Raw genomic sequence first — 23,099 nt, forward strand, 5'->3', positions numbered from 1 at the left:
CTTTAGAAAACTTTATAAAATTAAAATTGCATTTTCTTCAGAACCATTATGTAAGACAAATTGTTCTATTTTTCACTTTTATGTAACTGCCGGTATTTGAGTACAGTTTTCTAATGTTTTATGTTGCGTGTGTGCAGTTTTCACCTGGATTATTGATTGACTTGATAATCATGGATTGGTTTGGAAATCATGTCTCCATTGTTTCTGTGAGAAAATAGCTTCTGAGTTTCAGACAGCTTATGTATAAATATTTAGAACATAGCTGATTTGAAAATTGGCAACTCTTTTCTAATCTACAAATCCACTTGAGTAATTTTACCTGGAGCAGTTGAACAATTTTAAAGTTAGAAGTGACCTTATAGATCTTTTCCCTAAGACTTTGACTCTACTGATTATGAATAAGGAATCCAGAAAGGTTAAATTTTTCCAAAGCCGCGCGGCCTGCCATCAGCAACATGTCTTTATGGCAAGTTGGAGTGGCAGCCTTGGGAGATATGACGTGGTATGGATTTTCCCACACTGCCCCACGCAACACTGCTATCTCCTGAAGGAGGAGACGGATGTCCTGTAATGAGTTCCAAGGTGGAATCCGTTAGGGACACAAGTTGTCAGGTTTAAAGTTATCAGGGTTCCTTTACATTCAGTCTTTTGTGATCCTTTGATACAGTAATATTCACTGAGAATTGAATATAATGCGCAGTGTTTCCTAATCACACCTGCCTGGGTACCACTCTCCACCCACCCCCACAGGGCATATCTGTGAACTTCTCTTGGGCACCCCACACTTCCTTGGAATATAATTGAGAGAAACTGGAGTGGTACCTAGGGATTCGGAGTTGGGCTAACCCGGCTTGGAATCCTGCTTCTGTCATTTACTCCGGGCACATCACGTAGCTCTTTAGTGTATCAGTTTTCTATGAAATGAGGATAATACCACTCTTGTGTATAAGATGAATGAGGGAATGAAATTATGTGGTGGCCGGCAAAGTGACTGACAGATACCAGGCTTTCAGATATTCGTTTCTTCAGCTATGCGTTCAACAGACGTGTACAAATGCTTGCTGTGTGCCAGGCGCTGCGTCCGGTGGCCAGGGACATAGAGGTGACAAGAAAGGCAAGGTCCCCAGCCTCGGGAGCTGATGAGTTCTCCCCTCTTGAAGATAACTGGAGTGCGTTGCGCACTGTGGTAGTTTCAGAGATAAAGCCCTCAAAGTGTGTCTCACCTGTTTTCTTCACATAGAATGACTGTCCGGGATTTAAGCCAGAGGTTGAAGCATGTGAGAAGGATGATAGATGTTTCTACGAGGTCGTTCCATAGAGTGCTGGAGAGTGGATGATGGCCTGACTCCAGCGATGATAAAGTTCTCTTAATTTAGTCACTAGACCTTGTCTGAGGACCTAATTTACCTGCGTTAGTAATTCGTGAAAGGGAAGCAATAGTCATGGAAGACAGATAGAGAAATCAAAGCAGTTCTCTAAAATTAATTAATACCTATTGGTCTCTGACTTCTGGTTACTTCTATGAGACTAGTCAACAAGTATACTTGCCTTGGCTTATTTTACACAAGTTTTTATGGGAGGATTCTGTGACCGATCACTTGAAGTTATCAAAGTTTCTTTAAGTCTTCTCTTATCCTTTGATGAGGTAATAGTCACTGAGAGTCTTATATGATGTAATGTAATTTGTTCAAGGCTTTGATGAGGTTGGTTGGTTGGTTGTTGCCAAGATAGATAGCTCCCACTTTAAAAATCTCCCAGTATAAAATTGGCATGTCACTTTGGAGGCTTGTTGGCCCATTACTTTGTAGGTCTCTGTGGGTCCTAAATAGCTTTTTGAGGAACATCACTGGTGTTCCCTCAGGGCTGCGGCCTTCCATCTGGGAATCGTCCCTGGACATTTCTCTTAATTTTCATAGGGGAACGTCATTTCCATTCTCAGTGCAGCTAACTTAGTAACAAAAAGCTCGAGTCTCCTCTCAAGCCAGCAGCCAAGAATCACTCTCCTCCAAGTAACTCATCAGTATAAGCTCCTCCCTCATTGCCGTCTAGAACCCAAGTGGAAACTTGCTTCTGTTAGCTGCCAGAAGGGTAAATAATGGCCTCGTTCTTCTAGATATTTTCAGTTTTACCCTTAAGATAAGCAAGATACCTGCCGTCCATGTTCTGTGCTCTGAAGCGCCGAGTCAGCCATATGGAGTCCAGTGTAATCAGCCTTAGGAGTCAGAGTCTTGTGAAACGTGCTGTTTGATTTACCAGGAGGGTATGGTCCCAGCATCACACACACCCTTCTCAGTGAGCAGTCCCATGAGGCGTTTCCTTCTCGTTTCTGTAGAGAAATTGGTTTGTCTCACCTTATATGCCCCATGAGTCTTTGAACTATTTGCGCCTCTGCCTGTGTTGACTGCAGACTTAGGGCAAGCAGACCTGGGCTGACCACTCTCCTCCCAGCTTTATTTTATTTACATTGCCCACTCCAGTGTTTTGTCTAATGCACTCGTTCATTGTTTTAAAAGACTGCTATAGAGTTATTGTGTATATATTTGGTGGGTATCTTAGACCCTTTTTGGAGAAAGGTAGGATATAAATTACTCAGAAAATAAAATAAAGAATTTAAATGTTTTATTCAGTAAGAATAAGGGCCAGAGAAAAGATTCACCACGACTACTCATGCTCAGGAAGCACCTGTTTTGCAAACTACATTACAACCATCTTTGAAATGCTGCCATTTTGGTTAATGTACGCACAAAAATCTCTTCAGGATTCTCATAATAATAACCTCCCAAGAGCACACGTGTCTCCATCTCTTCTTCTCTCTGCCCAGAGTCTCATACCTCTTCGTCTAATTCATAGGCTTGTATTCATTTCAGTTCAGCTAATTTATATAAAGAAGCATGTTGCCAATTGTAATATGTTTCCCAAAGGTAAGAATTCATTTTCTCTACCTCTGACATCGTTTTCAACTTCTGTAGTTTCTTTTCTTTTCCATCCCCGATGACATCTTAAATGTTCTGAGCATTCTAAGAATTTTCTTTCTGAGGGATCTCTTTTCTTTCCAGCTTCCCATTTAGTGTTTTCCCTAATGTGTCCGTTTCAGTACATTTGTTCATCTAATTAACTCCCTTGACTCAGCTGTGATGTTGAGAAAGGTTATAGAGGAAACACGTTTCTGTTGAGATTTATTCCTTAATCTTGCCATTAAATTTTGTTACATTGTTCCTGTTCCAGAATTGAAGGAAGGGCAAAAAGCATGGTTTCTTCTACTGCCACCTGTGAATGAGGATTTGATGATGTTCTCCAACGTGCCCTTAGCTCATCATTGTGCATCTCTTAATTACAAAGTACTCTTAGGTTCAGTGGGGATACAGAGAGCAACAGGGTTATTCTCTGTCCTTAAGGAGCATTCTGTGTGAACAGTCAAACCTAAGAAAGGTTGAGTTGAAACAGTGTAGTGCTAGGAGAAGCAGCAAAGTGCTCCAGAAGAATGCAGGAACCAGAGATTTCTTATGTAAAGTGTTTGGGAAAAAAACTAATAAAGGAGGTAAAATTTATCCTCAGCATCAGAAGATGGGAATGAGTGAGGGACAGAGGATAGGGAAGGGATATTCATCCAAGGCTGGAGATATAGACCCTTTTCAATGAGCTCAACGATGGTATCATTTCCATCGGAACAAACTTAAAGTATACTTACATTTCACTGAAGGATGAACAGCATTTCTAAGCTGGAAGATCACTTTATGACTGTCTTTACCAATAAGGTACCAATAAGAATCCCGGGAGGTGACTTGGAACAGTTCACTTCACACGATGGCACTAACACGTTGTACAAAATACTGCAGCATAAAATTATCTTACCTACTCTTCATAATGGTGTCATCCTCATTTTACTGTTGGAGAAGCTGAAGTCCAGATAATGTGCAGATAATTATTTAAATGACAACTTACTGCGCCCATTCAGATCATACTGTCTGGATTTGTAGGTTACACTGTCCACTGTGATGACATTTGAACTGCTTAGTTTTCCATGTTCTGTCCTGTAAGTTAAGAAAAGTGGAGATGGACCAAAACCTGCAGGATCCACCCCCTCCATAGGTGGATTATTTCCCAAACATTGAAAGAGAAGAAGGTCATATTTTCAGAGTCGGTGCAGGTTCCATAATTGCTGTGGCCAAGCCTGGGTCCTGGGCAGCTTCCCTCCCCCAGCCCCAAACCTCTGGGAGAAGGTGGCAGCGAAAGCTCCCCATCCAGGAGCCCATCAGAGGCTGGACCACCTGACGCTGTTCTCATCACTGCAAAGCAAGGTTTGTGGCATAGAGAAGTGACGCTCTCTCTGAGAAAAGTCAAGGCATGTCCAGTTAAGTGTATGAGGCAGAGAAGGCAGGTAGAATGAGAGAAGTCATCTCAAAGCCTAGAGGAAGCCCTGTTCAATCTACCCTCCACTTTTCAACCCAAATATGGCCTCACTTTTCTTTTACTGTGAAGGGTAAGGTCTACCCCTAGCTCTGCACTGGATGAAGTCAGCTGAACCCAGAGGATAGAATAAGGAACCGAGTGTGTCTGAGTTCTCTTTCTGTCAGATCCTCCCTGAAAGTGCGTGACGCCACGTTGATTAGTACTCACTTACGACACATTCCTTAAGAGAGTGTTTAAAATTAAATTTTACCCCGTGGATTATCGGTGATCGTGTGCATTTTGTGAACCAGGGATGGTCCATGTGCCAGGTTGTTAGTTCGTTCAACAACAAATGTTTTTTGAGCCTCCGGAATGTTCCAGGCTCTGTTCTTGACACGGGGGACTCAGCAGTGAACAAAATGAAGTCTGTGCCCTCTGGGAGTTTACATTCTACCAGAGCACACAGACAATAGTAAATATAAAAATGCATCTAGTTGACAGAAGTGCCTGGAAGGATGACCTGGTGTGTAAAGAGAAGAGAGTTAGGGCAGGTGAAGTGTTTCAGAAGAGTGATCCAGCAGGGTGACATTTTAACAGACACCCGGAAGGGGTGAGGAAAGAACCACCTTGATATCTAGGGGAAGAGTGTTCTGGGAGAGGAAACAGAATTACCAAGGCCTGGCGGGGGGGCCAGTGTGGTTGGAGCCCATTGGCAGAGGAGAGTGTCGGGGGCTGAGGGTGGTGAGGTAGAGAGGCCAGATCACAGCAGGCATGTGGGCGTGGGGCAAACTTTGGATTTTATTTTGAGTGCGGTGAGAAGTGTTTAAGCAGAAAAGTGACAAGATGTCATGACGTTTAAAAAGAATCTGTCTGGTTGTTGGGCAGAGAATGGTCTGGGGCAGGGGAAGATGGGGAACGGAGTCATCACGTAAGAGATACTTCCAGCGGTCCAGGTGAGATGTAATGGGGGCCAGGCTTGGTGCTTGCGGTGGAGGTGGTGATGGCAGTCAGACTTGAGGGGGATTAGAGGGTAGAGCTACCACGATTTGTCAGTGGATTAAATGTGAGAAGTAAGGAGAGAGGAGTCATGGGTGACACCGTGCTTTGGGGCCCAAACAGCTAGAAAAGTGCATCTGCCATTTATCGATATGGAGAAAATGGCAGGAAGAGAAGGTGGCGTTGAGGACATCAGGATTTCCGTTTGAGTTTGAGATGCCTGTTCGAAATCCGAAGGGGAGATGGCAAGTAAGTTGTTGGATAAATAAGTCTGATGTTCGTAGGTTACTTGAGGGCCTAAATGTGTCAGCACAAATGCCACTTAGAGCTGACATGCCTGGATGAGTTAAGCAGGGCAGCGAGTGTGAACACAGAGAGCCAGAGGAGGCATGGGGCCAAGGGAAGTAAGCATCCACGAGTGAGGTGTGATCCACTGTGTGTAATGCTGGTGAAGGCTTGAGAAGATGGAACTCGAGACTGTGACATTGGATTGGACAGAGCAGGGATGCTGGTGGCATGTTGGAGAAAGTAGCGTGAGTGGGATGGATTCAAAAGAGAGGGGGAGGAGAAGAAATTGATGCAGCTAATACAATTCTTTCAGTTATTTTCGCTGTACACTATAGGGTAATAGAGAAATGGGGCAGAAACTAGAGGGAGAATTTGGGGGTATTTTTAGGCAAGAAATATATCCAGCCTGTATACATAGGTGAGTGATCCGGAAGATCACTGGCTGAAGTAGGTGACAGGGGGCTGGGGTCTCATGCCCAAATGAGGAGCTGGCCTTGGGAGAGCAGAAATTCATCCATCCTAACAAGAGGGCAGGAGACTGTTCCTGAAAAGTGCTGGCAGGGTGTTTACCCACTCATGGAAACTGTGGAGAGTGGGTGCTTCTATTTTTTCAGTGAATGAGGGGGCAGGTAGGCAGGTTTCTTGCTTGAGGCTAGAAGGAGACTTAGTCCTGAGGGTCAAGCTGTCCCATGCTGTCGCGCCTCAGTGTGTCATGAATATAGGCAGCACTGAGGTTCTGTGAAGGCAGGAACCGCCATCCGGCTCAGTTGGATCCCCAGTGCTTAGCACGTTGCCTGGCACAAAGTAGGTGCTCTGTCTCAGCATATAATCCTAAAGTGGCGTTTCCTCCACTGGCTCAGGGATTTGTTCGTGGCAGCCACAGGCAGGATGGCTACATGGTTTGTGGGCCCTAGGGCACAAAATGCAGGCCCTTTGTTCATAGATCAAGACTTTCAAAACCACACAGCAGAGCCTTCAACCACGTGCAGGGCCCATCTGAGCACAGGGCCCCTTGTGACCGCTCAGGCCACAAGTCCATGGAGCTGGCCTGGTACACAGTTACCAGTCGAATCTGATCAAGCACATCCGTGGGCAGTAGGCCAGGGGCACTGGCCAGAGCTAGGACTTCCTGAGAAGATAGCATTACGTGTTTACGTTTCTCTCAGAAGTTTAAGAAAGAAAGATCAAATCCAAAAGAGAAGCTGCTGGCATCACAGATGGAGAGAGGTGAAGGTAGAGCAGCATTCTAAGAAAGTGGAAGATGCATCAGAGCTGTTTAGAAACCTTTATCACCAAAAACATTTGCTAGGGTTGTCTCCTGAGTCAGAATTCCCCAAATCACAACAGTGGAAAGGGGAAGGTGGGAAAAACTGAAACTCGGCAATAGAGTTTACAGTCCATTATCAGTATAGATGTGGCATTAATGACTAATTTAAAAAGAAAAGACATAAGAAAATCCTCCCCATTCATTCCTCAAACTCCAGCAGAGAAGGACAGTATGAATGGAAGATTAGATCCAGGGCAAGGATAAGATGACCAATTTTTAACTGCTTTAAAATTGACTTGTTTCAAAGATTGCTTTCAAAAAACAATCTATAAAGGTCTTTTTGAAGATGTTTTCCAATATTGTTCCCCTTTTATTGGGGGGGGAAAAAAAAAGCACGTTAGTTGAATGAGTGTGTGTATGTATATACGTCCGTGCTCTGCTGTGAGCATTTGTCTTCTATGGTAGTGACTCTGTCACCGGGCAGTGCAAGCGTGAAGTTTAGACCACCACTGGAATTTCTTTAGAGTTTGGAGAGTAATGGGAATTTCGGGGAGTTTTTTATTGTCTGAAACTACTTTATTTTCATTTTCATTCAGGATGACTTCAATCTGCTAATAAGCGAACATCGAGAAAGATCAGGAACATTAGTTTAGAACATTCGATCAAGAACAATTAGTTTACTTGTTATCCAGTTTTATATCTTTAATTGTTCCCAAAGTAACACGAGCCTTGTCAACTGTATTTTTTTAAGTGACAACGTTAATTTATTCTATTTTACTGTCAAAGACTCTCAAGCTTTAAAAATAAATGTCAAGAGCCTAATCAAATTTAATCAGGTCTTTTTACCAAATGTATAAATGTCTACTGTACATTGTATGCAGTGTTCACAAATATACATTATATATAATGCTCACATTGACAAAAGATCGCTAGCTCTCTATCTCAATATGCCACGTCAAAATGGACATTGACTGATTTTCCTCTTCCTGAATAGGAAGCAATAAATACATGAATACATAGCAATCATTATCTCAAAAGAAGTATCAGTGCTTACCAAGCGTGCTACAAATTCAAACTGGTCAGAAACCATTGTCAGAAAACGTCCAGGAATATCAGTTTTCAACTCTGAGGATCTCTGACTAGAGACGTTGATTCCAGGTGGACTTACAGGAGCGGAGAATCCGTTTTACAGAGTGTTGTTGGGTGACTGTGGGAGAGCCTGGGAAGGAATAGCTGTCAGATTCAGTTGTCAGAGGTGACTGCAAGTCAAGGAAAATCTAAGCGTTCGGTGTGCAAGGCATACGTGCTCCTTTTCCATTTGCCCTTTCACCTAATTTCCTAATTCTCCTGTACAGTCATCCCTCAGTATCCTGGGGGATTGGTTCTAGGACACGCTCCCTCCGCCCCATACCAGAATCCACGGATGCTCAAGTCCCTTATATAAAATGGTGTAGTTGTTTGCATATATCCTATGCACATCCTTCTCTATACTTTAAATCCTCTCTAGATTACATATAATACCTGATATAATGGAAATGCTATGTAAATAGTTGGCAGCACGTGGCATATTCAAGTCTTGCTTTTTGGAACTTTCTGGAATTTTTAAAAATATTTTTGATCTGTGGATGCTACACTTGAGGATACAGAGGACTGACTGGATAGTGAACAGTATGGCTTGACCATGGCAGGCAGGGCCTTTGAGTTTTTCTTTTCCTCATAAACAAACTTAGCTCATCATGCCGTGTCACTGGAGCTTGCCTGCTTCTGTCATTTGTCACTGTGTCCTCCAGATTCAGTCAACTGCAAAGAGCCCAGTAAACAAGTGTCCCCAAGGTCGCACACCTGGAACAGTGCCCATCATACAGTGGTTTCGTTAGGCTTGGTGCCTGCACGGAGATCTGTTCTGTTGGAGATGAGAACACAGAATCCCTCCCAGGATGGCGGTGTCAGTGCTCGTATCAACCCGAGGAGAATCTGTAATCTGTTTTGCATGTCAAGTTACTGTGTTCATGAGAAAAACAAAATCCTGTCCTCCTCTTGCTTTGTTTGCATATTCAAGATAGGGATGTTTTGACAGCATAATGGCTCAGCTCTCTTAACACCTGGGATAGGGCCTTTTAAAAAGTATATATTAAATTCCTTTTCTCCTTGTTATCAGCTCCCCCCAAAATTAGCTCCTTCTTTTGGACCTCGTTCTCCAGTTAGTTCAGCAACATGTTTCACTTACTATCTTTACTACACAGTTTTACCATTTACCATTTAACAGGTTTGAAGAAGTGCTACCACCCAGAAAAGTCAGGTGACAGTCGCTTGCTTGAATCTCAGTCACAACAGAGTTACTTACTTGAATCTCATAGTCACACAGTTACATTAATGAATGCAATTATATCCTCCCACAAGCCAAATCTGCTTTGTAAATAAAGTTTTATTGAAATACTCCCATACTCCTTCACCAACATCCTGTCTGGGGTTGCTTTTGCACCATAATGGCGGAGTTGAGTCACTGCGACAGAGACCACATAGCCCACAAAGCCTAAAATATTTACTATCTGATTCTTTGCCAAAAAAATGTGCTGACCTTCAATTTCTATATGTCCAAAGCTGGACCCAAATTCTCACCTACATTTTCCCCTCCATCCCTCCTTCTTCCTAAGCCCCATGATCATACTACAATCTGCCTAGTTGCCAAACCACTAGCATGAGCATCAACCTTCCCCCTTCTTCTTTATCCCATTAGTTGTGCATTTCACTGCCAAATGACTCTTTGAACCTGTAACTCTTCCTTATCCCCACTACCTGCATCTGGGCCACCAGCATCCATCACCTGGATGACTGAGTTATCTTCCCGACTGGTCTTCCTTTCTCAGTCTTCATTTGTCTCCAGGACCCTTGCTACACTGGAGCTAGAGTCCTCCATCGAAAAATGTAAATTTGATGACATCAGCCCCTTGTTGAATTCTTTGCCTGCCACTCCAGCCTCATCTCTGTACTCTACAGCGTCAGGTCACATTGATTGTTTTTCAGTTCTTCAACATGCTCTCTCTTTCTGCACCTTCACACGTGCTCATGTGACTACTTGGAACACATTTATATACGCTTTTTATTGGCATGTTTGTCTTCCATCATGAGGAACCTTCTATGACCCTGCAAATCTGAGTTACATGGACTTCCTCTGTGGTCACCTAGCATTCTGCTTGTCCCGTTTCATTACCTTTTCCAAGTTGTTTTGTAATCTCTCATTTTTATTCATGAATCAGTGCCTTCCTCTGAATGTTAAACTCCAAGAAGGCAGGAACCATATCTGTTTGGTATACATCATTATACTTCAGGCTCCTAGTACAGTGCCTAGAATAGTGTGAACATTCAGTCAGTGTTTGTTAAATGAATGCTCTTCTGAGTGTTTTCACATCCATTATCTCAGTGGGGGTAAAGTTGAACAATTTAGAGAGGATTTTAGTGAAACATGAGATGTTAGTGGATTAGAAGATTAAATTATTTGTTGTTTTGTACTTGTAGGAGGCAGGAGAACTAAGAGACGGGAAAGCTGGTTAGGAGAGTAGAAGCATTTAATTCTACCTGGTAAAACAAAGAGGAGGAGTTTTTGAAAAAAACTAGCTTGCATTATTCAAATTTCATATTCCTTCTAATAAGTTGTCAGATTGTCCATCTTTTAGGGCTTCTTCTCTTCACCTGGAAAAACTTTACATAGCATGATTTAAAAGTCTTCTTGTAGACTTTGATCATTGAATTTGTTTTCTTTGGGGGGAGGTTTACAGAAGTAAGTAATCGATTTCATTATAGCTTTTCTATTTCCAAACAAATTGAGGTGGAATGTATTTTTAAAGATTTAATTGAGTTTTTTAAAAAGGGATAAAGAAGTAAACACCAAGAAATAAAGGAATAGGCAATCAACTGGAGGAAATCTAGTCTCAGAAAACTTAGGTAAGATAAACTACTTTGAGGACAAAATTATCTCTAAACTATCTGGAAGTTGAGGTGTAAAGCAATAATGCGATAAGACACATTGCCTGGTGTCTTTAGCTTCTTCTCAGATATGAACTTCCAAAGCTGGAGAGCTCAGCACCATTCAGGATAGACTTTACAGACAAGTACTTGAAGTCCAGCTCCATTTTGAAACTGTTAAAAGAGATTGGTGTGTGTTCTGTATAGGGTGGTGGCTATAAAGATTCTGTATGGAGATGTAGATTGCAGAATATTTAAAGAAAAAAGAGGTCAAGACTTTTTCTTTAAAACACAACTTTGAATCTAATGAACTCCATAAAAAATAAATTCATTTGAACTTCCTAATTCTCTATAAAACATGGAAGAGAGATGCTTGGTTTGGAACATCTTGAGAAGATGCCACAAACATCTACCTCTGCAAGAAAAGAATCTAATATAGATTTAGAGAATGCTTAACGTTCACCAGGCGGCACTGTATTCTAACGGTTCTATGAGATGAGTTAGCTCAGAATTTATGTTAATCATCCCGATTAACATAAATTGAGCATTGAGTGGAGTTGTTTTGAATTTTCTGGCCGTAATTAACCAAGAGCCTTGTTAAGTCATCATGGTGGTTTCTAGGTTCAAGGATAACATGTCCAGTTTATATGAGGAAGTTTGCTATCTTGTTTGCTATGCCAGAGGACATGCAAAAGCTACATCTAAAAGTGATAGGAATCAATTAGGTTTTCAGGTTAAACAAGAGACATAGGGCTGTTTCATGGGATTTAGAAACAGAATTTACTCTGTCAGAGTCCATTCCTATCTACCCTGACTCATAAGGCTTTGGAGAAGCACTTCAACTTGGAGGTAATACTGAGATCGCACAGTTTGACACATGGAAGGCCTTGTTGGTAGAGTCAAAGCTGATAGTACATTAATAAAGGCTACCACGTCTTTAGCTGTTCTCCACAGTTCTCTGTTTGGTGAAATGTCACATCAGCGTCTTCGTGAGAATAATCATTCCTCTTATTAGACTGAGAGATTCCAGCCCATATCCAGTAGAGTGATCTGGCAAAGAGGCTGGGGGAGAGCCAGCACACCGGCGCACCTGGAGTTTGGGCAGGTAGAGACTGTCTGATGGGTGAATTGGATGGACTATGAAAAGAACGTACCTAGGGCTAAGAGTAGAGGGTTTTTTGTTTATTCTGGAAACAGGATAAGAGTCTCTTCCCGACTCCACAGCCACTGCCCAGCCTCTTCCTCTGAGCTGGTTGGGGGTTGTTTTTAATTTTGTGGTTTCTCTACGATTATTTCTGTGGTTTTTCTGAGTTTCCCAGATGAGTACTTTTAATGTGCTGCCTGGTTTGGGATATTTGGTTCAAAGAGATGAAGACACAGGAAGAGCCTGTGATGAATGCCGTAGAGTATGGCATGGCTCGTACATGAGCTCTCCTCATCTTGCCGCTCCCTTGTTCTCACATAAAATGAGGGAGAAAATGGAGAATTTTAAATTTTCAAAGAAAAATCCATCTGATTCCATTTTCCCTGGTCCAGGGGTTTTTCTTTTCATTTCGTTCCATGAACCAGAAGCCTTTCTTTTTTTAAATTTATTTATTTATTTATTTTTTGGGGGGGACTACTTTTTGTTGCAGTGCGTGGGCTTCTTGTTGTGGTGGCTTCTCTTGTTGCGGAGCATGGGCTCTAGGCATGCGGGCTTCAGTAGCTGTGGCACGTGGGCTCAGTAGCTGTGGCTCGAAGGCTCTAGAGCGCAGGCTCCGTAGTTGTGGCGCGCAGGCTTAGTTGATCCGCGGCATGTGGGATCTTCCTGTACCAGGGCTCGAACCCATGTCTCCTGAATTGGCAGGCGAATTCTTAACCACTGCGCCACCAGGGAAACCCCAGAAACCTTTCTGTAGGCAGGAGCATGGCTGGTAAGGCAATTGTGTGGACCTCTCAGTATGGCCAGGAGCTATTTGTGGGATGAGAGAGAAGCAAGTGGATCTGGAGATGGGGGCACGTTGTCTCACCACAGAGAACCACAAAGAAAATCTCCCCCACTTGGTACAACCTGTTGTCTCCCACCTTCCATTAATTTTTAATTATTTCTAATCACACATTCTTTCCAAACAAGTCTAGCATCAACTATCTCTTAAATTATTTACTGATGTCCGTAAAAGATAATGTAGAATTTGAGCAGAATGAAATGTGCTTTACTTTTCCGACTTCCCTATGGATTAAAACAAGGATAATCTTGGCACCTTGGGATAGAACAAGAGATGAAAGTCCTTGCTGTATTTCCACAGAGTACAGTACAATCCACAGCCCATCAACACCCATTAAAGATTCAGATTCTGATCGATTGCGTCGAGGTTCAGATGGGAAGTCACGTGGACGGGGCCGAAGAAACAATAATCCTTCTCCTCCGCCAGATTCTGATCTTGAGGTATGTCATTGCCAAAGCCTGAGTAAAGAGCAAGGTGTTTTAGTAGGTGATTCTGTATACCTGCTGTGAGCAAGGTGTCCAAATGCCTTTGTTACTGCATTCTGTTCCATATTAACTATAAGTAAGCCAGTTTTTTTTTCCATATTGAAGATAAAGCAGTTATTTATTTCTGTTTTCTCTTCTACTTTAACTATGTAGTAAAGCATTTTTTTTTCTTTAGTGAAACATCATAAATTATATAATCCTGCTTTGACAAAACTCTCTTGTACTGCTCTGTCATCGCCATTTAAATTAAGTGTTGTACGAAAAATGCTTAATAAAATCCACTCGGAAATTAAAGACACGCTATGTATATTGAGAAAGGAAAACCCAGGATATTCTAAACAGAAGTGGTTATCACCTTATGAGACATATTTTGGTGGAGTTCAAAGCAGGAGGGATTAAATAAAACTTTAAAGGGTGATAGATTTCATAGCCTTGAATCCACTGGAATTAAGTTTCTTTTTATTGCCCAAGTGAAACTGATGGTAGAAAACATGATTCTTTTGGCTGAAAAGATGGAAAATTTCCAGCAGAACTTGTGTGTATGAGTATGTACTGGTGTAAGTGGGATTGGTAAGAAGAAGAAAAGCAGGCTTGGGAGGCCTTTTGTGGTATCTCAAAGACCTTTTTGAAATGAGTTCCTTCAATAATTCGATTCCAAATACCCCAAGAGTGTGTCAGGAGCATGTGTGTTGCATCCGCTTAAGTTGTTAACTCTGAAATCTGAAGAAAATTGGGCAGGAACAATATATCATCCATTTGATAACATCGCAATAGATAACCTAAGGTGAATAGATGATGTACAGTTTCAGTTTTTATGTGCAATTTTTAAATACTTGGCTTGATAAGAATAAAACACAAGATTAGTTATTTTAACACTTCTTAATGAACAGAGAGCAGAGATAAGGAAAAGATCAATTGAGTGATTTTTCATTAATTGCCCCTCTCTGTCTTAGAAGTTATAAACAAACTCATTTTAGCTTATGTTTCATTTCTTTAGAACTAAGACTAAGAAGCAACTACAGAAGTAGAAAGGACATATAGTCTTTTTTCCTATATTTATGTCAGTGTTGCTAATGTATTTATCCTCTTGTACCTCATTTGAGGTTATATCTGAGGAAAGCTAGGAGATACCCTTTGGAACAGCTGTGTTTAAAAAAAATAGTAAATTCACATTTTTCATTTGTCTCCCATTTAAAGACTACCTTTTCATGTTGAAGTTAGCTGAATAGCAGGTTTCTCAACCAAGGGAAAGACACAGTGATTGGTTCTTCCTTTGTAGAGGGTGTTCATCTGGGACTTGGACGAGACAATCATCGTTTTCCACTCCTTGCTCACTGGGTCCTACGCCAACAGATACGGGAGGGTGAGTACCACAAGGCATCAGTTTTTAATTTCTTTAGAGTAAGTGTTCCTAGAATTGAATTTTTTTATCCAAATAGGAATGTAGCTTAACTTTAAATAATACATTTAAAATATAAAAAGGAAGATAACTTGATTTATTGAAAGAGTCAAATATATATGTACAACAAGAACATATAAATGAACAGAAGGAGTTCTTTTTAGGCTCTTAAAAATGAGATAAACTTTATGCAATTACATTCATTCTTATTTCAGACCCCAATGAATAAAGGTGATTGGATGCTATTCTAGGATGAAATAGTAAAATATATAGATGATATAGAAAGGTCTTTTGCATTGTATTTTTTTGTCACGTCCTTTTATTCTCTTTATTCCCAACATATTCAATGGAGCAAATATTGCGCTTGATGTTGTCTTCCGTGATTACCAGTGTTAGTATTTTATTTTCAAAGCACCTGTTATGAATGTCTTTATTAGTCCCTTTGCTATGGGGCTAAATTTACGTGAATGGTTTGTAAAATCAGGCCTCTGAATGACAAAGGACCAATACGTCCAATTCTGAGTCATTACAATATTTATCTTGATGGTATAGGTACAGAATAATGTTACAGATCACCTTCCATGAGTACAACTTCAATTTCAATCTTCTGCATTTGGGTTTCTCAAAACCTTGGAAATCCTTTCTGATTGCTTGGTGGTTACATAAACCTTTCCCATGCAAAAATCATGTTATTTAAAGTGCGTTTAAGTAATTTCTGAAATATCCTGTGAATATGATATTTTTCATCTTTTTAATCTTTAAAGAAATAACTATTGTAAGTCTTAGATCCTTGAAGCTATTGGTGTGAAGCCTTAGGAAGTGAATTCTTGTGTCTTGGTGACTCCAGATTTGTATCACAGTTAAGTGTTAAAATTGATACTTGTAAAATGGTCATGCTGTCTTTACAGATTTTATGCAGGTAATTCATTCTTTCAATAAGTGGTTATTTCAGTAAATACATATTGAGCACCTGATGTGTAGGTGTCTGAAGGTGAAAGGAGAGAAATGATCAATGAGCTTCACAATGCAACCTTCCTTCCTTTAACCCTAAAGCTACACCTAATCCAAAAAAGGGTTGGAAAAATACACATTTGTAAGAGCAAGAATATTCCACCATTTGAATGTCTGTCAGAAATAAGATATCTGTAAAACACAATATGCCCCATCTTATTGTTAAACAAATTTTCTGTGAGAAGAAGACAATTAACAGAAACACAGATTATAAAAAAAATAAGGTCATAGAATCAGTCATTCAAAATAAGTAATTTGTGGCTAGCACATAATAAGTATTCAATAAATATTAGTTGTGATTTTTTATATTATTTCTTCTATCAATACTATTACTATCCCTATTTCTACAAAAACTACTACTTTAAAAGCCTGAAATATCAAAGTGTAATGAATATGAAGAGTCTTGAAGATCATCTTAACAGAACCATTTTAATCTCCCTACAACTAACTCCTAAGGAAGAGAGCTGGCTCCTGGAACTCACTCAAAAGTGTTGAAAAGGGCATGCACTTAGGAAACCAACATTTGAAAACCACCCAGAAAGTCTCAAGTCTTTAAAAGCTTTGTCACTAGAGGCCAAATTGATGTAAGGAGAGTTGTCTTGATCAGTGCGCTGTTAGCCATTGAAAGGGGTCAGCTTAGAGAGAGGTGGTGAACATCCCATGACCGCACGACCTCGTGTCAATCTCTGGCCATAAATTATTGGTTTACACATGGAATTCGCACCTAACCTAGAAGCCACTGGCAGCTTAGAATTTTTCATTTGGATTCTTGACAAGATCTAAACCAAACATTACAAATATCATGAATTTTATTTTTACAAGTGTCAACCGTTAGTATTTTGAGACTTCAACTGATAGTATTTTGTTTGTTTGTATGTTTAGTTTTCTCATACTAGGGCATGTGATAAAAAGTTTTACCTTCTGTAATTTCTCAAAGCCAAATGTATATATTCTTTCAAGTATGGATGATTAGAGATGTTTAAATGTAAGCTTACCCTTTGTTTATAAGTTGATGGGGGTTGGGAAGAGAGCAACTTCAGAAAGCCTGGTTGGGGAAACTCTTCCTGAGCATGACCCTTTGAGCCTGAGGTCAGAATGACCTGAAGGGTCCACTTGAGAATGTGCCTATCAGGAGAAAGAGTGTTCTAAGCAGAGGAAACAGCAAGCACAGAGGCAGGAAAGGGTTTGATGTTTGAGAGACAAAGAGGCCGGTGTTGCCTAGCTTAGTGTTGGAGATGCAGAGTCAAGAGAGGTGTGGGCTGGGATGAGGGCAGGTACAAAGCACCTCCCAACCATGGTCAGCAGGGTTAATCTCATTGCACGTGCCATAGGAAATCCTTGGAAGACTTCGAATGGGGACATGACAAGGTCTGATTTAGATTTTTAGATTACTTTGGTTGTGTGTGGAGGATTAATGGTACGGGGAGAGGGGTGGGGGAACAGAGAGGAGGTTTCAGGGGTGATCTGATGCATTAGCAGTACAGATGGAGAAGCTGATTGGATGATGGATTCTATTGTGTTACTGAGTCTAAGCTCGTACTCCTGACTGCCAGTAATCAAGGCACAAGTTGTTGGGGCAAGGAATAACGACTTTATTCAGAAAGCCAGCAAACCGAGAAGATGGTGGACTCGTGTCCCAAAGAACCATCTTGCCTGGGTTAGAATTCAGTCTTCTTTTATACTGAAAGGGGAGCGAGTAAAGTCAAACATTTCCTGTTTCCCATCAGCCTCTGGAAGGGATGTGTTAATTTCTTCCTCCCTGCAGTCATTCACAGGTGGGCCTGCTCAGGATATTCCCTGTGAGCTAAACAAAGGTATTTTAGCTTAATGCTCATTACCTGGGAGGCAGGGTTCCCAGAGATGGGCCATTATGTATAATTTAAGCTTATAGGTGACATCCCTTTAGTGATTAACTTGTAGTAGAATACAAAAGGTTCTTCCCTATTACAATTGCAGATATAGATTTAGGATTTAATTGGACTGTGCTGGCGGGCAGTAAGTAATAGGCTCAGGGTTTTGCCCTGAGCAACCGGGAGAATAGTCATAGATTTGTTGAGATGGGGAAGAACTAATTTGGAGGGAAAATGGAGAGTTCAGTGTTCTACTGGTTTGAAATGCCCATTAGACATCCACTTGGACTAGGCAAGGAGATACTTGGAAAGTGAGCCTGGGGCATGGGGGAGTGGTCGGGGCAGGAGATGTCAGATTTAGTCAACAGTGAACAGCTCAGGACCAGAAGGTCCTCAGACACTATTAGCTTGCTTTCTTCCTAAACACCTTCTTTGTGCTGGGCACTCTTGGTCAGCCTGTGGTCTCATTGCTGGGACACGCCCCTTCCTGACTTTTGAAGATGCTATTGCTGAGGATGTTGAATTGTAGCCTGAGGCATGCAAGAAAGCTTGCTCCGTGTTCTCTTGATTAGAGAACTTTAGAGTCTGGCAGAACTGCTCTCAGATCTGATAATCATGTCTTGTAAAACTGTGTGGCTCAACAAGGATTCTTCCAAACAATAATAATAACCAAGCTGATCAGAACTTGCATCCCCCTAGAAAAATGGTACAGATGAACCGGTTTGCAGGGCAGAAATTGAGACACAGATGTACAGAACAAACGTATGGACACCAAGGGGGGAAAGTGGCGGGGAAGCGGGTGGTGGTGTGATGAATTGGGAGATTGGGATTGACATATATACACTAATATGTATAAAATGGATAACTAATAAGAACCTGCTATATAAAAAAATAAAATTAAAAAAAAAAAAGAACTTGCACCCCTCTTGTTTACTCGGGGCGCAGGAGAGAAATCTTAAAGCAGTTCAGGGGCGGGCCGCCTTTCTTGGAGCACAGGTTCAGGGGTGTTTCTGGGCTTTGTCAAGGGAACATGTGGCTGTGCCTTACTCTTCAGGCATATAAAGCAGTGAATACCAGACAGTGTGATCGCTGTCCGGTCTCTATGGGAACCAGATACTTGAGAAGTAGCTTAGTCACAGTAGCTCAGGCTCCTGGATGAGTAGGCTATTCAGTAAGGGGATACAGGATCTGGTTGATATAATGCAAAATTTAGGGCATGTTATAGCAATATGTACCCAAAAAAAGTTTGAGTATGTCCCACCTTCCATGTAATCCTAGCTGTGGGAAGCAGTCCTACTGGGTGTTATAAGGAAGTGTTGTTTTATAACAAAGGTGATGGGAACAAAAAGAGGGTGCTAGCTACAGTTCAGATTTTAGGGAAGAGAAAAGAAACAGCATATTAGCAGGAAAATGAAGTCCATGGGTGTTACTGTAAATTAGGTTGTTGTTAATAATGTCTGTCCTAGCTTTTTTTGTTTAATGCTTCTTTTTAAGTTGCTTTCAGACTAAATCCAAATTCCCCAATTTTACTGAAGAAAACTAGTCTTGATATTTTTTGTTGAATGTTCTCTTTAAAATAGACAATGTAATAATCTAGTTGTTAATATCAAAGCACAGACCCCAGACTTGTATCTAAAATAAGTATTGTGCTGATGTCCCAAGCATTATTCCCTTTTTGTGGGAGGACTTCCCAAGATACCCAGTATCTTGATTGTTTTAATACTTTCTTTTTATTGTTGCTTTAACACCTGTGTCTCATACAGATTTGGGCTCGAATAGGTCTTCAAAGTCTTGAGCCTCACTCATTTTACACAAAAACCTAAATGTGAACACTTAGGACAGCATAAAGCTTAGCATTTTTAATTGTAGGCCCTACTTATTAAGAATCTCCTGTGTGTCCAAGATTCATTTAACTCAATTTTAGTGCTCTGAAACTGCTATTGCCAAACCCATTTACAGATGAGGAAACTGAAGAGGTAGAGACCAAATGTGAAAAACACTTAGCATCATGTCTGGCATAAAATACGTATTAGTTGTATTTTCATGTAGCTGAACCTTGGCTGTCAAACAAAACAAAACAAAACAAAATACTCCTTGAATCTGGCATAGTTGCTAGTGAGTAAATTATGGTAGTGTCTTTAAATTTTTGAAGTACCAATATGTGATAGGCCTTATGGTGTAATAGAAAGAGCATCATATTTGAATTCAGATAGAGCTAGACTCAGATCTAAGCTCTGATTTTCAGTTCATTGACCTTGGGCAAATTGTTTATCTATGCTGAGCCTTAGTTTCCATATCCATAAATCTGACTACTTATAATTGCTTTAAGAATTCATTGCTTTAAGTGCCAATGATCTCGCAATAAGGCTGGAGGGGAAAAAAAAAGATGTAAGTCATGTCATGAATTTGAAGGGACTTATTAATAGCAATAATCCAATGATAAAAACAGCATATGTCACTGATTGATCTTGTATCTGCTGTCTAAGCATTTGTTTTCTAATGTACCAGGCTTCTAGGAAGGTCCCCATTGTCATAGTGAATTTAGATCAACTAAACCTCCCTAGTGAGTGAATTACTGTGATCATTCAGCACATTGATGAAAGAAAAATTTGACAGCAGTTTATCTAACCCATTTCATCAGAACACTCTAGGTAGCCAGTAAAGATAGCTGTTCTTACCCTGTTTTAGGGTAAGAACTCCCTAAAACTCCAAACTCTGTTGAGGGATAACTGCCTTCCATGGTGGCTATAGATATCAAATTCTTAGCATGACACCCAAGCAGCCGGACATCCAGTGTCCTCCTTGGGCTCTAGAGGATCTGGTTACTTAAACAGGATGATCTCTCTTTTGGAACCTCCAGACCAGGGGTTCATAAACTTTTTTGATAAAGGGTCAGATAATAAATATTTCAGGCTCTGTGGGCCATATCCTGTCATAACTATTCAGCTCTGCCCTGGTAGTGCAAAAACAGCCACAGATAACATGTAACTGAATAAATGTCAATAAAACTTTACTTATAGTTCCCAAGTTTGAATTTCATGTAATTTTTACATGTCATGAAATATGATCCTTCCACTGGATTTTAAAAATCTAGACCAGGGATTGACAGATCACATCTCATAGGCCAAATCTGGTTTGTGGCCTGTTTTTGTAGAGCTTCCAAGCTAAGAATGTTGTTTGAATTTTTAAAGGGTTATATATAAAAAAAGAGAGAGAGATGAAGAATTTGTCTCAGAAACCGTATGTGGCCTGCAAAGTCTAAAATATGTTTTGTCTGTCCCTTTAGAGAAAAGGTTTGCCTGCCCTTGCTCTAGATCGTGGTCTGAACTTTGTGTTAGTTAATATTACTCCTGCCTTCAGGACATCAGGACAATTCAGTGACGGCCACAGTGCGGCTGACTAGACAGTAAACTCAATGCAGACGTTGTGTGTCTGCATCTGGGGCCCCAATGAAGCACAAGCCAGCACATGAATTTGTCAGGGTAGGCAGAACAGTGGTAACAAATAGGCCCCAAATCTCAGGGCTCAAACACAACAGAAATTTATCTGTTTCCTACTGAATGGTCTTGAGTGGATCTCCCAGGTTGCTTGGTTTAGGCAGGCTTTGGCACTACAGATGATGGTTGTACCATCTCACCGTGTAGCTTCTGTGATGCTTGTCATCAGCTTTCTAGCCCACAGGGAGAAAAAGCAGGGGAGAGCGTGAGTGGCAGGCTTTATGGGCCAGGCTTAGAAGGGTACATAACCTCTGCTCCCTTGGCCCAGTGCAAAGGAGACCAGGAGACGTAGCCTAGCTGTGTGCCCAGGAAGAAACAGAGAATGGGTTTTGGTGGATGGGTGGCAGTGGCAGCCATAGTTCTCAGCTAAGAAATATTCGACAAATGAGTAAAACCCAAAGCACACTTTCAAACCTTTGTGGTGGCTCTGGTCATCCCAGCAGAGCAGTGCCCTAGGGCTATGTGACAGGTGTGCTGAGTGGCCACTTACTCCCAAAGGATTGTTCCCTGATGTTATTCTCTTCTTTGTGTATCAGTGCCAAGTTAGATCAAAATGATGAAATAAATTAGGGTTCCCAATATAACCTTTGGATACTGTGAATTGACATGGAACCTAAACTCTCAAAATGAACCAAACACAATGTTTTTGACTATCAAAGGGATTTCCAGCTGAAAGAGCCTCCTTCATCCCCTTTCTTTGCCCTTATCCTGACAGTGGTTCTCTTTCCCTGTAACTGCCAGCCTCTTCCTCCTTACTGGCTGTAACATAGACTGAAATGTATGTTCCTGCTACCTTATTGAATGAAGCCTATTTTTCACGTTCATACATGTAAAAGGGAACGCAGTGAACAAACATGAATCATCCCAGCTTTCCAACCACCATACTGGCCTGCCACCACCAGCTTTGGACCTCCCTTGCTCTAAGGCCTGGAGAAGCCCCTTGGAGATAATGCAAGTCTCACTTGTTCTGTCTTAATCTTCCCATCTATAAAATGGGATCAATCACAGGGCTGTTGGGAAAACAATGTAAAACACCTAGAAAAATACTCATAGGTACTTTGTAATTAAGAGCTATTATTGCTTACTTTGGGGGGTTCAGAGGAGGGAGTGAGCAATAGTGAATACTTTGTTGTTCCAGGTAGCAGACTGGGAGAGGCGGAAGGAGAGCGTAACCATTTAGGGAAATGAGAGGCAAAGTGGCTGGATATCTATTAAGTACATAGAGAGGATCGGACTTGCAGAAGATGAGTAGCAGAAAATGTGTTGAAATGGTAATAAAAATACTGCACCTTTGTTCAGCTTTTACAGTCTGCACTGCCATCTCACATTGATTAAATAGCCAATTAGTTCCTTCTTTTTTGCTAATGAGGAAGCTGTGGCTCAGAAGACTAAATGATTGGCCCAAGGAAGCACATCTGTTAACTGACAACATCAGGAATTTCATCTAGTCTTCTGATGGGCCCATCACCCTCAAAAGGGGGGTGCCAGGAGCCCTGAATGCCAGGATTTTGTGATGTGGGCTTGGGGATGCCATGAACGATATTGAAACAGTAGAGCAACATGATGGACGTTTACCATTTGGAAGATCGATGGTGATAGCAGAGAAGATTATTGCAGTCCTCCTGGTAGGAAATAATAAAGGTCTAAGAGAATGGCTGTAACACTAGGAAGGAGAGAGAGATAGGAGAGTGGTTACAAGTGAAATCTAGATAGGTCTTTTGATTGGATTTAGCCGTGTAGGCTTTTTGCTGGCACTGCGTGGGCCCCAACTTGGCTAGATCTGTTCTGGCTTTCTTCTCCTTCCTCCCTCTTTGTACCACGTCTTGGCATCTGTCCCATGTTTGGGATTCATTGTGTTTTCTCCACAATCACAATTCATCTTCGGAATGGTGAAGTTCTTACCCTTATTCTCTACTTGGGTATTATTTTCATGATGTTGAAAGAGAGTCTCTTAAATAGGAGAAAATTA

The 23,099-nt window shown here is 41.2% G+C and overlaps 1 protein-coding gene across 12 annotated transcripts in view; it reads left to right on the top strand.

Moving 5' to 3' along the window:
- The window catches only part of EYA1 (EYA transcriptional coactivator and phosphatase 1), a 326,842-nt gene that overhangs the window by 238,701 nt on the left and 65,042 nt on the right, over nucleotides 1-23,099 (top strand). For all 12 annotated transcript variants that reach the window (XM_057532324.1, XM_057532326.1, XM_057532325.1 and 9 more), the window contains 2 exons: nucleotides 13,189-13,328; nucleotides 14,653-14,736. In XM_057532324.1, coding sequence (XP_057388307.1) covers nucleotides 13,189-13,328; nucleotides 14,653-14,736 — 224 coding nt within the window. The remainder of the gene's footprint in view (nucleotides 1-13,188; nucleotides 13,329-14,652; nucleotides 14,737-23,099) is intronic.

This window comes from Balaenoptera acutorostrata, chromosome 17, assembly GCF_949987535.1.
Source record: "Balaenoptera acutorostrata chromosome 17, mBalAcu1.1, whole genome shotgun sequence".
Lineage (NCBI taxonomy): Eukaryota > Metazoa > Chordata > Mammalia > Artiodactyla > Balaenopteridae > Balaenoptera > Balaenoptera acutorostrata.